The sequence below is a fragment of the Salminus brasiliensis genome, chromosome 7 (genome assembly GCF_030463535.1).
Source record: "Salminus brasiliensis chromosome 7, fSalBra1.hap2, whole genome shotgun sequence".
Classification (NCBI taxonomy): Eukaryota; Metazoa; Chordata; class Actinopteri; order Characiformes; family Bryconidae; genus Salminus; species Salminus brasiliensis.
Window position 1 is genome coordinate 40,208,112 of NC_132884.1, and position 16,494 is coordinate 40,224,605.

General features: G+C 41.8%; 1 protein-coding gene across 1 annotated transcript; it reads right to left on the reverse strand.

Moving 5' to 3' along the window:
* Positions 1-4,036: 4,036 nt before the first annotated feature.
* mdfic2 (MyoD family inhibitor domain containing 2) lies at positions 4,037-14,314 on the reverse strand. Its single transcript, XM_072683212.1, has 4 exons — positions 14,240-14,314; positions 14,026-14,114; positions 8,994-9,191; positions 4,037-4,293 (listed from the first exon to the last, which is right to left on the reverse strand). The coding sequence occupies exons 2-4, from the start codon at positions 14,108-14,110 to the stop codon at positions 4,037-4,039; spliced, it is 540 nt and encodes a 179-aa protein (XP_072539313.1). The 5' UTR covers positions 14,111-14,114; positions 14,240-14,314.
* Between the last annotated feature and the right edge of the window lie 2,180 nt (positions 14,315-16,494).

The following is a 16,494-nucleotide window of genomic DNA, read 5'->3' on the forward strand; positions in this document are numbered from 1 at the left end:
CAATATTTTTGGGATGAGTTGCGGAGTTGGGGATGATGAGGTGAGGTGGTGATCATCATCCAACATCAAGAACTCACTAATGCTCTTCTGTGTCCCAATACTTTTGCCCATATAGTGCACATTTATACCAATTGTTCTCAGCTCAGGTTACATGAAGGTATTGATTCTGCATTAGGAATTTGTTAGAGTGTGGTTCTACTGTTGTATGATCAGATGTTTGGTAGAGTGGAGATCCTATGTATCTACAGTGCTCTGAGCCAGTTGGTTATACTAGCCAATAAGACACAGTATCACCTCATAATAATCTCATACATTCATTAATTTATTCATTCAAACACATACATATATTTAGTGGTTTAATCATCTTGCAGTCTGTAACACATTTCAGGCATCATGGAATTCTTGGTAATACTGGCCAAAGACGAATTGAGCCAAATATCACAGTCCCAATTTTCTTCTTATTGATAAAGGCGGAACTCAGATCAGCAAAAGTGAAGTGCTGGACAGTCTTTGGCGTGTAAATAACAGAGATAGAAGAGGAATTGCAAGAAATTTGACCCTCTGCATTAAAAGCTAGAGCATGGAAGCACTTTGGCTTCTATTCAGATGTAAATCCTTGGCAGTAAAAGTTGCAAACGTGGACACTTTGACATCGCCACAGCCGGTTTTCCGTTGCTGCCAACCAGAGAACCATCCAGAGCAGGCGATGTCAAGCTTCCACCCAACTCGGAAAGAGTGAGGCAAATTACAACTCCCACTATTCAACTTTTATCGTCAGGGATTTGCGTCCCTATTTAGCCATTGAGAACCTTATTGGGCACTTTGGAGCTGAGATGCAGCAGCGTCCCGTCTCGAAGATATTTTACTGACCAAGCGATCCCCAAACTCAACAACCAGACCAAAACCAAAGTGACCAAAGTCATGGAATCACTGAAGAAAGCAGGTAGGATAGCTATAACATAGCGCATGGACATCCAATACAACCTTATGCCACCGTAACTGAGCATTTGATTAACTTCCAGGTGAAACGTAACAAGTAGATTCAGACAAAAGACTTGAGATTCGAGGGATTCATCATTTAATTATCCTCTGGTGCCTAGAGATTGCCACCCCTAATAGCTACACTCTGCATTTTAGGACAACCGCAGCCACAACCACAAGTCCACCATCTCAGCGTCTCCTGCTTATGGCACTATTACGAGCGCTTCAACAGCTTCGCCCCGAAATCACAGTGAAAACGTAGCAGATATTAACACAGAAAGCCCATTAGGGCAACATGGCTGAATAATTCCACAGGCGCAGAGCAACAGAAAGCTTTGGGACTGCGTTTCCACATGGGCCGAGGCTTGGGGAATGCTTGGCGAGATGCTGACACCAGTGCTGTTTTTAAAAAAAGGCTTTAAACGCACAATGTTAATATTTCATTGAGCTTTGCCCCACAGGAGGGCTGCTCGTAGCAGGATAAAAAAAGCCACTGATGGGAGATCGTATTAGTGTTGTGAGCTTCAGAGGAAAGCCTTGTCTTGTCTCTCATTAATGAGGGGAACAGAGAGATGAGAAACAAAGAAACGTCTAATTACGGAGCAAAGAGAGAAAGAAAAAACAACATGTAAACATGGCAGCCCCATGAAAAGAGACTGTGCTTGTCAGTGTTACAGCATTACAAATTAACTGCTATCTTCTTTATTTGCAGCCTTGCTTGCATGCCTAACGATATCCACGGATGCAATCAATGATATTGTTCTACACTGCAAATTGCACCACCGACGTCCCATAGAAGCGGTTAGGGACGGCGCAATGCACTGCATATGGACATATTGCTAAAAAGTTACCCGAGCAGTTGATGGGGCATCCGTACCATATGCAAAAGCATTAGATAAACCTGAACAGCCCATGCGACTCCCACGGCTATCGGGGAATTTGACAGAGATCCAAAAAGTTTAAGACGTGCAGATGTTTTGGGTTTAACCAAGCATCTGTTTGCGCAGGCATGACTCGTGCGGAAAAGCCACAATGGGCCTCTAATAGCTTTTTATGGCACCATATTAACTGGGTTTTGTAATTACACTCAAGCAATAAGCAAATTGGACACAAACTGAGATCCCTCTTGTCGCAGCCAAATCCTGTAACGCTGAACACGCATCAGCAGACTTCCCTGCATTCGCACTGCGTGGTTTACGAAGGGAGCTACACATGCAACACAACTGAGGCAGGGCTTTTGAAATTTCAGGTGAGCAGTCAGTGAACTGGAGCAAATGAGTAATTCCTGTGGAAAGGAGTCATATCAGGGCTTTCATGCAAGAACTGGTCGATGTGGAGTCCCTTTATGAAGTCTGGGAATAGCCAGGCTATGGTAAAGCTGGCTAGAACCACCTGCACCTTTGTTTTCATCATGTTTGTTCAACTATATAGTTTCTAGGCCTGTCACGATTAATCGATGAAACCTATTACATAACAGACACATTTCCAACATGCAAAAGTCTTTTAATGTGATCAACTGAAATCCAAACATGCACCAAAAACATCTGTTACTGCAGTAGTTCTACAGAGTGATCAGGGGGATGCTCGCACGACCATTTAGGGATCATCTTTGAGTCAAGATGCTAGGTTTTAGGAAATCCAAAACTTCAGACCTTACTGATACATACTGGCTAGTGGTTAACATTCCATAATTCCATAAATACATAATATTTGGAGTTTCTTCTAGATTTGAACACAATTATTTCTATAATGTAAACACATCTAATCCAACTGCATAATAGTTTCTATAGCATATGTTATAATATAGCCATATTTTCCATATTCATATGTTTTTGTATAATAACATGGCAACTTCATCACATAAAAAATCTCACTTCTTGTTTTCCTCTGTGTTCGAAACCCTGGGAGATAACCTGAAATATAGGACTCATTGTACAGAACCAGGCTGGCGTGAACACACTGTAACCGTCTGCTATATGCACTCATCCTGTAACTGTACCTTTACAATGCTATACAGCTATTCCAACCCGGCTCGACAGAGCCATGGCTCTGAAGACCAACTCTAATGGCAAGATAACTGGTCGATAATCAATAGTGACAGCCACAAACCCAAAACCATCGAACGCTGCCTAAATGAACTCACGGAACTGAAGTGCAGCCTTCTAGGCGAGATGAAGCTGTTGGTGTCACTATCGGACTGCAGAAGACAAATGTTTTGCGAGCCAGGATAACAGAACAACACTCCACGGCAGGGCGTGGAAACAGGCCTTCCGTCTGACCTCTCCCCGAGACGGACACATGAACAGTACACAAGCAGAAACACACTCACAATGGAACGAGTCCAGCTTTCCCCATTATGTGACAAGAGCCCATCTCTGACAGCAGCGATCTAGCGCGCCATGGCCGTGCACTCGAGAGAGCGGTCCTCCTGAACGGAGAACAAAGACTGAATAGTCCTCGAAGGACGAGTGTCCTACAAAACAGCGTCTCAAGCTGTTTGTGTTAACAGCCGTACTTCAGCTGAAACAGCCTACCTGCCCAAGGAGAACGTGAAGCCCATTGTTTTCCACACTTCGCTCACCTTTGTGAGAGAACTGCCACAAGCTGGCTCAAGGGCCTGTCATACACCATATCTCATGCCTTTGCTGGGAACCACTTACATCAACTGTATTGAGCTATACTGCAGAATACAGCTCAGAATAGACCTCTTGTGCTTCAGACGCTCATTATTTGGATCTGCAGCGATGTGATTCAGCGCCGGTAGATGTTTGAATGTCCGTCCTGGAGAAGATCTGCAACCGCAAAGAGTGTCTGCAGAGTTGTGTTGCCTTTAAAGTTTATTGTTTGTGTTGACCACCATTCTCTGATACTGAGTGAAATCAGCAGCAGATACCACAGTCTACTGTGTTGTCACTAGACTTACTCTGAAACTCCATGGTTAAACTGACGGTAGATACAGGGAGGACCATGCTCCATTACACCAGAGCTTCAGTACAAGCACAGCTTCCTCACTTGTACTTCAGCCTTCAGTTCTAGCCTCGCCTCTGGCATCATGCTAGCGGTAGCAAATCTCCGAGAGCTCCATGGCCAGCTCCAGGCAATCGCTCGTTTCTTGGCAGGCGTCGAAGAGGCCACAGTCGAAGTCGCAGTTGCAGTTCCAGTTGCTGCCCTGGACCGGCTCTAAGGGGGCCGACAGATACTGGAATGCAGGGCAGACGTGAGTGATGGCTCTCTCGCACGTTTCCGGCAGCATGACGCACAGGTCGTAGAACTGGCAGAAGAGGCAGTTGAGCACAATCCCCGCACAGGCATCTGATCGACAAAGAAGAAGTAATTATGGGATTCCAAAGCAATAAGTAAGGAAGTTATTCCTTATTCATGGCTTTTGCAAGCGAGAATGCTGTGGAGTTTCAATGCGTCCTAATGGACAGTAATGAATGTTGACTTGCAGTTTGTCAGTTTAGTCAGCAAGAACTTTTATAGCTTAAACGGTATAGATGCATGCAGACTGGGTGAGCGTACAGCCAGTTTCAGAAAATGGAAAACACCTTCATTTAGACCTGATTTCCAAAATTTAGCATCAATTCAAAGACATTGTTTTATATTTTAAGAAAATTAGTGCATTATTTATATATATATATATATTTTTTTATATATATATATAAAAAGGATACTAGACACTTCAAGATATTTAAGCTCTCAGAGAACTCCGGCATTAATTAGCCTGTTAGGACTATGACTTGCTCATGATTAAATTGACTACATTTACAGCATTTAGCGGACGCTCTTATCCTTGTGTCCTGGCCAACATAGTGTTGGGAGTCTTGCCCAAGGACTCTTATTGGTGTAGCGCAGCACAATCACCCAGACTGGGAATTGAACCCTGGAACCCTGGTCTCCCACATGGTGTGGTAGCTCACTGGCAGGTAGCGGTGTTATCTGTTGTGCCACACCAACATTTACATTTATGGCATTTAGCTGACGCTCTTATCCAGAGCGACTTACAAGGTTACTTGTATTACAGAGGAGGGCCAATGTAGTGTTAGGAGTCTTGCCCAAGGACTCTTATTGGTGTAGCGCAGCACAGTCACCCAGACTGGGAATCGAACCCTGGTCTCCCACATGGTGTTGTTGTAATGCAATGGTAGGTGGTGGTGTTATCTGTTGCGCCACACCATCCACCAACCACCAACCACCAACCATGTTGTAGTAGTACAACTTCGTCTAGAAGTTACTAGACGACTTCCATCTTTTACAGCCTCACAATAACAAGAAACAAAATATTAATTAGGGGCCAAAACAAAATATTTGGGCGCACTGCATGGTCAGTACTTAGAACCCCTCATTTGGTGAACATCGCAGCTTGTAAACACTTTTGAGAGTCTAATTTGGCTGATTTTTCACCCATTCTGTCTATTTCTATTTCTGTGAAAGTCTTGGACCGTCTTTGCTGTACAGCTCTTTCAAGGCCTATTTACAGATTTTTTAATTTTGCAAGTTCGCCACAAATGAGCCTACATTCACCATCCCCAGTGCCAAGCTAGAGGGGTCTTAAGCCCCCTAAGTACTGGGCTGGGGAGAGGTGGAACAGCGTTCTCTAGAGTATTGGAGCTCCACCCAATACATTTGGGGTGCAGAGTTGGAGCAGCAGAACTAATCATCCATTATCTACACCTGGCTTCACAGTTGTGCTTGATGGGACGAATACAATCAAATCCACTCTGCAATGCTAATAACATGTATGTTAAAGTCTAGTGTGTAGAGTAGCGTCAGTTACTGCAACAAAGGGTGGCAAACTCCCTATTCATACTCCTGAAAGAAGTTGTCAGCATCGTCCTGACAACTAACTGCCTGACCTGTCTATTTACACATGGGCAGACGTGCTGGTCTTCGAATGGTGACAAGAACTTCAGGAATACTCTGTCACACATGTAATAAACCCTAAAAGCTTTTCTAAAGAACTCTTACCCAGGGATTCTGGCTTGCAGAGAGCGAGAGACACTCAGAGGCCCTTAATGACCTCGTGTCTGTCTGCACCTCTTGTTTATAACATTTTAAAAGCCTCTGGTCTCTCCCATGGCATTTCTTTACACATGCATAATTTAAAGAATCACCTTTCCCTCCCTAAGAGAGAGGGAACTCAGGGAGCTGTTTGGAGGTCTAATCAATTACCATCCATCTTTATTGGCGATCTTTTTTCTTTTCTTTTTTTTGTTTCCCTCATTAAAGGGTCATCTTTAGCAAGGGAAAAGCTTTTTTTCACACCAGAAGATGAGATTCAATCAACGGATTAAATCTACAATTACTTTATAGGCAATTAGGTTCTAATGCCTCATATAGTGTCTAGGGTCTGAGGCAAAGCCTGTTTCAGAGTTCTGACATTTTGCAAGGGTTGGGCGGTATCCACATGTCATACCGTCTCTAAATATTACGGTATTACCCGGGGGGTATAATATCATCCTTCGTTATTTTAAAAACTAAGAGTCGAGAGACTGCTGATGAAAGACAGCTGTCTTTTCTCCAAGGTTTTGGTTCTGTAGCCGCTCGCTAAGCTGGCCTTTGCTTAACTAGCTCGGCTAAAGCTCTACCAAGTATCAGACAGCCCAGTGTAGCTACTGTGGACTAACTGCTGACCTCCCACACGAGTGCTGACCAGTGCATGACTAAACACCACAGCACAGGCCGTGTTTCAGCACACTAAGGCTCAAATACCACCTGTTTGGAGGATAAAACCTCATATCTGAGAGCACAGAGTCGAGAGAATGGTCTTAAAGGAGTGTTTCCACTGTTTTCAGGCTCATTGGGTAGACTGGCTCAGCCAGGTTTGCTTGCTTGGCTAAAGCTTTACCGAGTATCAGACAGCCCAGTGTAGCTACTGTGGACTAAGTGCTGAGCTCCGACACAAGTGCCGACACAAGTGCTGACCATAAAAACCTCTGGTGTCCGAGAGAGTGTAGAATCAAGCGACTGGTGTCAGGAGACCGGTTCTGCTGTGTTTGGACTCGTAGCCGACTGTCTGGGCTTAAGTAAGTTAGCTAGCAGTCTAAACACCACAGCACAGGCCGTGTTCCAGCAAACTGAGGCTCAAATCCCATCTGTTTGGAGGATAAAACCCTTATATCTGAGAGCACAGAGTCGAGGGAACGGTCTTAAAGGAGTGTTTCCACTGTTTTCAGGCAGATTTAGCCGACTGGCTCATCCAGGTTTGCTTGCTCCGTCTTTCAGGTGAACTCAGCGTCGCTAAACTCACAACTACGGTGGGCTTGTTTTTTTCTCCACCTGTTTTCAGAGTGGTATCACAGTGACCAATCAGTGAGCTCCCACAGCGCCCCCTTCCTGTGGCTCTCATAAATGCACATGGGGGAATGAGCTTATGTGGCCTGTACTAGATAAAGACACAGAACTGAAATTTCACACATTAGATCATTTTAAAATATCGCAATATACCGCATTACCGTTATACTGCCCAATCCTAGCGTACACTTCTAAAAATGAAGGTACTCCTAAAAGTTTATTGAGCAATTCCAAAACATGGTTCTTTATGGAACCAAAAGTAGTTCGTCTATGTCACATTTCAAAGACCTTTATTTTTTGAGGAGAGCAGGTTTTAAAACATGCAGAAGCTTTCAGACAATCTCACTCCCAGCTCCACCACCACCATGTTTAATATCTCTGAAATACGAACAGACAACTGAGCTCAGTGATTAACAGCACAGCAGAACGCAGAGCTGCACCCATACCAAGAATCTGACTTGCAAAAGTTGCTGTATCATATTATAACTGCCTAGCGATTCTCAGTGCTCTGATTTTAATTATTCATGCTTCTAAGTATGTCAGCTTAATCGAATGTGCTGCTTAATTTACTTAATAGTTTTTCCACTGGTATGGCCAGCTTCCCCCATATTTCTCCATTCTAAACAACGCAGACATTTTGATAATGAAGAGTTCAAATGTTTACATGTGTGCTGGGGCAAGATCCTAAATACTCATCCTCTGTTAGTCTTTAAACCCAACATAAATATAATCTAGAAAAGTGGAAGAAGGTTCTCATTTCATAGAATTATGATTACAGACAAAATACAAATTACTAAAATACAATTTATTAAAACATTTTTTTAATATTCAGTTATTGGATACTCAGGCCTTGGTGGTTGATTTAGATGGAGAATGGTAAATATTTAGTCTAATATGATGGAAAGTCATTAAAACAGAGATGGAAAGTTATGAAATGACCGGAATATCTTATGCTTTATTTGTTGTTCCTTTAAAAATTAGTTTTAAACTTAATAGACTGTAAAACATAGGCTTTTCTGTGCTACACTGTAATTCATTAGGTATCACTACTTAACTATAAAGGTCATAAAATACGCTACAGAAATTAAAGAAGTTATTAAAAGTTCAAATAAACTTAGGGCATGTATTTACAGTCTTATACAAATGTTTAGACGCTTCTGGTAAAATGGTTCCATATGTTTTATACTGTTACTTATACATAATTAAATTTGCAAATCATTCTGCAAAAAAAAAAAAGGAATGAAAGTATTCATTGTGATATGTTTTTTTCATATCACAATGTTTTCAATTTGTTAAATTCCAAAAACGTGAATAAATAAATAAATACAAATCATCATAAATGAAATAATTAGAAATAATAAAGATTATTTAGATGGCACTTTTCATTCATAAAAATATAGCTCAAACTGCTTCACCCAAACCAGTAACTAGCAAAATAAATAGTTAAAAATATATACGCAGTTTATGTATAAAAAACAAGCAAAAAGTTTTTTTTTATTTGAATTTAAAATAGTAGTATTACGCAATAAATGAAAATAAAATAGAAAAAAGATAAATAAATAAATAAGTAAATAAAATTAAAAAAAATTAAAATACTAAACTAAATAAAAATGTCTTCATCTGTTTTTTGTTTGTTTTTTTATTAATAAAAGACTAATCAATATTAATTGGTAAAGAGTTCCAGATTTTTGATGCGTAAACAACATGGCATCGCTCACCTTCAGTATCCTGAGAGTCAGATAAGGAGTTTGTAGAGGACGAGCCCGTGCTGTATTTATCCATCGAGCATAAGGAGTAGGAGGATCCCGCAAGTACTGCATCTCCTTTGTTTTCCACTGATTCTTGTTCAGATATGGTACTAAGTCTGTGCAGAGTCCGCTCCGGTGCCGAGTCCATCACTTTCTGATCTGGCAAATCTGAGGAAACAGTCTCTCGTTGGTATAAAAAGAGCTCTTATTTATACCTATAATTTACTAACACACAGCACACTGTAGGATTAGCAGAAAGACTAATCAGACCCTGGAGTGGTGCACTGTTCTACTGTGCAGCAAAACCTGCACTTAAATCAGCTTCATGAAAGAGCCATTAAAAGAAAACACTTTCCTCTGTCTTCACCACAACATGCAGCATCAGAGGTTTTTTCAAAGGCACATCTAAACAAGCCTGGTGCATTTTGGAAAAGGTATGTACAGAGAATTTCATGAAAAGAACACCTTTCCAACTGTTACAAAGCTTTAAGCTTATGTTGCAGCCAGTGGCATCGGTAGACGCAAGCATAGACCCAGTTAAATACCAGCAAATTCTGGAAGCTTATCACACCGTCTGCAAAGAGGCTAAAAATGAAAACAGGATGGCTATTACAACAGGCTTTTTTCTACAATCCACAAAAGACAACCATTACGAAGCACAAGCCAAAGGTTTTACCGTGGCCCTGACAGTCCCCCAGCCTAAACATCATCAAAATCTGCAGATCTCAAAACAGCAGTGCAGCAAGACGGCCCAAGAATCTCACCGAACGTGAAGCCATTTGCTGAAAGAATGGACAAACACACACCAAACTAGACCTGAAGGACTCTGAAAGACTAGCTGCTACAGGAAGTGTTATATGGTTATATTTTTATTTATATTGTGTATATAGTGTAATTTATTTATCTACGTTTTTGTGTCTTGCTATCCCTTTCTGCTGTGACACTGAGAATTTCCCAACTGTGGGACTAATAAAGAATTATCTTATCTATCTTATCTATCTTATTAGGTGGGATACTCGCTAAAGGGGCTGCTACGAAGTATTGACCTGCTATGGAGAAAAAAAAGTAAATCTTATTTAAAATTTGAAAGACATATTTCATCTTTAACTTCATGCCTTTTGGAAATTAGCTCATCTTTCACATGCCTAGCTATTCATAGTAACCCATATTTTAACTGGGTGCCCAAACTTTTGCATGTCACAATGCCCTGTTATATATATATATATATATATATATATATATATACATATATATATATATATATATATATATCCATGCCTTGACAGTTGACAGGAGCCACTGTAGATGAACACAATCGCTTTTTCACTTCACCTTCACCGGTACTAATGTTATGGCTAATAAATATATATGAAGGTGATGTTGGTATTAAAAGCAGAAACAATGGTGATGTTCTAGACGAATGGGTCGGAACATCTCCAAAACATCAGTCGGGTCTTGTGTTGCAGTGCTCAGTACAGTATAGAGGGTCAGGGCCACCTATGGATCTGCTGCTGAAGTCTTGGTCCTGTGGAGTCCATGCCTTCAAATAGGCAGGTGTGCTGTGATAGTGGCACAAGGGGGACCTACTCAGTATAAGGCAGGTGGTGTTAATATTATGGCAGATCAGTTGAACTGTGTTGTTAGACCTGCTCGTTTAATCTGGGCGACTTTAATGAGTGGGTGCATCAATTGAATCATTAATTAATTAAATTAATAGTAAATAAATATTTCAGTAAATATTCCTTTTCTGAAATTGTGTTTCTACTACTGTGTTAGGCTTTGTTTTTTTAATTTATGGGGAAGTATAGATTACCTGTAATCAGGGAACACTAATCACTAATTAACTTTCATTAACTTTATTAATGCAATTGCAATTCGGGATGCCAGTTATTTCGAAAATCCTCTGATAGTACACTGAGTCATTTCATATATCATATCATATTGTAGCAGCTCAGAACCAAAATCCTACTGAACCGAAATGTATCAACAAACATCTTCATATTTAACGCGAATGAAGGGGGAACAAAGGCGCACTGCCTCCTTTTGGCTGCAGACACGCATTTGTGTCCCCGAGCAAATGTTTCTCAAAACACGGTGGCCAAATCCACGCTGAAATACGCTCCCGCTCACCCGCTGGTCTCCGAGCCCAGAAATCATTCAATAATGAATCTGCCTTTCACGGACAGATCGGAATGCAAACTATTAATGAATTATGGCCTTGGCTGAGCAGGCCTGTTTATTTTTCTCCCACCTATCCCAAATGAATTATTCACCGTTCTTTTCTCTCTTTTATTTAACATTTAATGTCTTATGATTAATTAACACACGGGACATATTTTCCGTACAGGAATCTGCATTGTTAGTTCAGAATAAAAGAGAAAGGGAGAAAGACAAATGAAAATGGCTTTGGGCTGTATTGGCTGATTTTCCCCCCCTCCCTCCCCCCTTAAACTGAATAATTCAGAAAAGTGGGTAAAAAGTAATTTGCTCAGAAAGTTCTGAGGCATCTATTTGTGAACACGAACATATTGTACATTTGCAGACTTGAGAAATGGATCACTTGAACGAGAGGAAATGAAAACACGGCACACACACTCACAACAGCTGTGAGGTTTAGCAGCGCACAGGTAGCAAAGTGCAGCCAGACTGTGGTCAGAAATCCACTGAAATTGGGATTATGATGATTTTCAGCATTGAGTTCAGGTCAGCATTCAGCAGTGACTGCTCTGGGCGAACCCTCCAAGCACCAACTTGCACAAACTGGGGTTAGTTTTGCATGGGGAGGTGGAGTAATGTACATTTACTGCAGGACGACTGTCAAATTTATGACTGATTTGCACTGGAAATGACCGAGATGGGAGCGGCTACTCGATTTACGCACTGCCGTCATCTCCAGTAAACATGTGATATTGCAGTGAAAATTCATTTTAGTGTAAAAGTTACAGTTATTAGCAGCTACAGGCTACGATAACAATGCCTTTCCTAGGCTGCTGGGAGTGCTGCGCCTCTGGGGAGGCCTTTTACTTGGTCTTTTTGGATTTGACTGGGGTTTGCCCCAGACTTGAACCATCCGATGTCTGTGCTGTGCAGGGGGAAACCCATAGACTCATCGACCGCCTCAATACCTGAGAAATGTCGGGGTAAAGCTCCTTTTCCACAGGATATGATGTAATATACACCCATGTGTCGATTTACGCTGGATTAATATTAGCTGAGGTAATATTTAGGGCTCATGTCAGAAGTCGAAGAGAGCGCAGTCCGGGAAAGCAACTGGCATGGCCGTCCGAATAGGGCCTTAGGGTGCTTTTCTGTTTGGTCCGAATCAAAATATCAGGTGGAAAAAGGTCAAAAGAACCAGAATTTGGTCAGATCAGGGTGTGTTCTCATTCTGGACCAAGCTCAAGTTGGTTTGCAGTGTGAAAAATAATCGTTGTTGGGTGGCTCAGACCTTTGGACCTATTACAGGAAGCTGATGCAGGATATCGTCACCCATTAAACAACAGAAAAGATAAGACTGGAACTCTGCACGATATATATATACCCACATCCCATCATCACAGTCTTGAGTCCTGTGCTTGAAATTGGTGATGCTTTTAGACGTCCGTCCTTGCAGCACTAGATACTTGGGGTAGATACTGACCACTGCATACCAAGAACACCCCACAGCCCTGCCTGGTGATTGGGAGACGCTCTGACCCAGTCGTCTAGAACATCACAGTTTGTGGCTCAGACCCTGGTTTACACCAGGTCACTTCATGTAGTCCAATCCGTCTCCAGTTAGTCAGCCAGAATCTGCAAATGTCCCTAATTACTGATGAGAGACGGGTGTGTTTACACTGCTGTGACATGTGGCTCGATGCATCTCAGGTCAGACCTCCTCCTGAAGTGGTGGTGGAGAGGTGGTGTCTTTGTATCTGGTGTAAATAAGTGTTGGGTGCGTTCACACCTTCAGGAACTGACTGTTCACTTGCTGCCTAATATATCCACCCCTTGACCCTGATGCCACTGGAACCAGATAACCAATATTTGTGTTTAATGTTATGGCTGATTGGTGTGTATACACAGCGTAGTGATTAAAAATAGCTTCAACAGCAGCCAGATTACATGGCATTACTAAGGCGAGGCAAAAAGGTGTGGATACATCTACAGAGCCCAAATCTACAGCTCCTGAGGAAGGGGAAATCTGATGGGAGGGTAAATTCTATTATAACAAATGTGACAATTAGTGTGTGTGTGTATATATATATATATATATATATATATATATATATATATATATATATATACACACACACCTTAAAGATACCTATCTTTGAACTATTAGTCTATTCTAACTAGCTAAGGTCTTCTTGGATAAATAGCAAAGCACTTTGTAAGTCGCTCTGGATAAGTGGATAAGAGGGTCTGCTAAATGCCATAAATGTAAATGTATATATATATATTAGCAAATTACTGCCTAAAACCTTGTGTGTATATATATATATATATATATATATATATATATATATATATATATATATATATATGAGGTTTTAGGCAGTAATGCCAAAATTTGCTAAAACCACGTATCTCAGCAGTGAGAGAGTTTTTACAGTAGAAGCTCCAGATCTCATCAGAACAGATGCAGGTGAACATAAACCCAGTAAAAAGGAGTGAGAACGTCTCATTCTGAAGAACGTAGGTGAGATCCTGAGCGCTAGTCTGATTTACTAAGCTTGATTCCTTTTTTTTTTTTGCCTGATTTACCATCATTAAGCCCTGATTTACCACCAAACCAGGTGTTGGAGGAGCACTCTAAATAACACTAGCCTCCATGAGAGAGGAGAACTCTGGAGATGTTCTGATGACGAACACAGTGATGGAGAACCTTAATGTTATTAGTGTTTATTCTAATATCAGTGTTTTACTGAGAAAATAATCAGGTTCTGCCCATATCAGGAGACTAAAGCGTTGGTGCTATTGCATTATGCAGGAGTACAGCTTACGAAACAGCTTAACTTACCATTTCCAACCAGAGAGGCTCTCTCCTCAGTCTCAATCAAGTCAAGCTCCATTATTTCATCACGTCTTGCCTTTTTTCCAGCCATCTGCCTCATCAACATCAACACACACACACACACACACACACACACACACATAACATAGGCATAAACTATAATGTAATTAAATAAAGGCTCAATCGTTCAGAATGCAATAGAAAACTCTACAGAACTTACCATTAAGCTACTTGAGGATTGATGTGAGGGCATCACACACCAGCCATCAGTGACACACACACACACACACACACACACTCTCTGGCTCTCTTAATGACAGGCTGTTACGCCTGGAGCGACGCTGTAACGTCCCCCTGTAGAGAGGCTAGCACTGGAGCTACTGAGCCTACTCCTCTTTTCTAAGTTTACGGACTATTTAAAACTACCCGATAAAAGAACATCGATAAAGGGGATCAACTGCAGAGATTTCGACCACTAACTCATCCGACACCTATGGAGAACTTCTCTCTCGGAGTCCTGTCTGATTTGAAGCTTTGAAGGACAGTGATTGATTTGGGAGTCGACACACCCTGCGATTCACTACGACGTTTCGCTGCCTGGGAAGTGACTACAGCTGTCGACTTGTAAACTACATCATGTCGAAAATGTAGAAGACGAAATTAGTCAAAAAAACGGCTAGTTAGCGACCACAGGTCGTTTGTAGCACCCAGAGTGTTTAGAATAGCGCTATTTGACTCGCGAACGATTCACTCCTTTGAACCGGTTCGAACCGATTCCGTATGAATGTAATGTTTTCGTGCACGTTTTAGACTAATTTGTACATGCATATGTATCTTCAATAACATCGTGGTAATAATCTTTAAAAGCACCGTATTTATAAGTTAGTTAGCTAACAACTTCGGCCCAAAGTAATTTGAATCGGTTCGCTCAGAAACAAAAACCGATTCTTTTCCAACTGAACTGAGCTTTTTCGAAGCGGTACCTACATTCTTATATGAATCAGATCGTCGTAAGCTTGACTTGAGGATCAATGAATCGTTGAATCAGACTTGAATCAGATCAGATCGAATCGAGGGTTCAAGCCGAACCGAACGATTTGTTCATTGAACTGAATCAAGCTTCACATTATTATTACCTTTGGTGGACATCCATACCATCATATCCATATCTTCTGAAATCAAGAGTATTAATGTGGAGCGTGTCTCTCCTCCCAGCCTCTACTCTTCTGGGAAGATGTTGGAGCATTGCTGTGGACACTTGAGTGGATTCGACCACAAGAGCATGCGGTCTGATGTTGGATGATTCTCAATCCCGGTCTCCTAGTTCATCCCAGAGGGACATCCCAGAGGTACTGGACACGGCCCACTTTACATCAAAGCACTGTTTACACATCAACACTTGAATTATGTAGAAAAGATGAAAAGTCAGTGATGGCCCAGCGGTTTCAGCTCCAGGCTACTGATGACAGGGTTGTGGGTTCGATACCCCTGCCACTGTTGGGCCCTTGAGCAAGGCCCTTCACCCTATCTGCTCCCTCTGATCCCTGGAGCTGGCTGCCCACTGCTCTGGGTGGGTGTGTGCTCATTGCCCCTAATTCACTAAGTGTTCCTTGGGGTCTTCCCTGTTCACCACAGCACCCACCATCCTCATCCTATCTAAACAGGCCTCTTCAGAACAGCCAGTTTGAGCGACTGTTCCTTGAATAAATGATAAGGAGCCATATTTTGCCCCACCCCACTGTTTTTTTAGTAGTCTTCTCAAGCTACACCCATTCTTAGACTTTACATTAAAGTTAATTCTCATTTGTCCCTGTTTGCACTAGCTAGCATGCTAACATTTACTTCACCTTGAGTTCACCTCTCGCTCTCTTTCTCTCCCTAGTGGTCAGCTGTACCAGGGTTCCAGCTACTCAAATCAGGCTCGGTATTCACTCATAATTTCCTTTTCCTGCTCTGCTATTTGCTATCTAACCTTTCCATAGGACATTTTCGCCCAAGTCGCCCAAAAACCACACCCCTCGACATGAGAGTGTTGACCCGTGGCTGAAATTATAACTCAAGGACTATGAAAACTCCTTCTTCGTAGCCTATTGGTCATACTCATGGAACGGTCTAACCGGGCTGCGTGGGAACATCACCGAAAAGGTCCTGCATCTGGCAATTGCAGCGTTTACTTTTTCATTTCTTCTCTATAATTATATCAAATTAAAATTTTAACCTCTCTGGAGGCTTTGTTCCCCCCTTTGTTGTATGTGCGCTGACACCTATGGGTAATCGAGGGTCAGGAAGGATACATCAGTTACATTTACATTACATTTACAGCATTTAGCTGACGCTCTTCTCCAGGGCGACTTACAAGATAACTCGTATCACAGAGGTGGGTTAATGTAGTGTTAGGAGTCTGGCCCAAGGACTCTTATTGGTGTAGAGCAGCATAGCCACCCAGACCAGGAATCGAACCCCAGCCTCTAACAT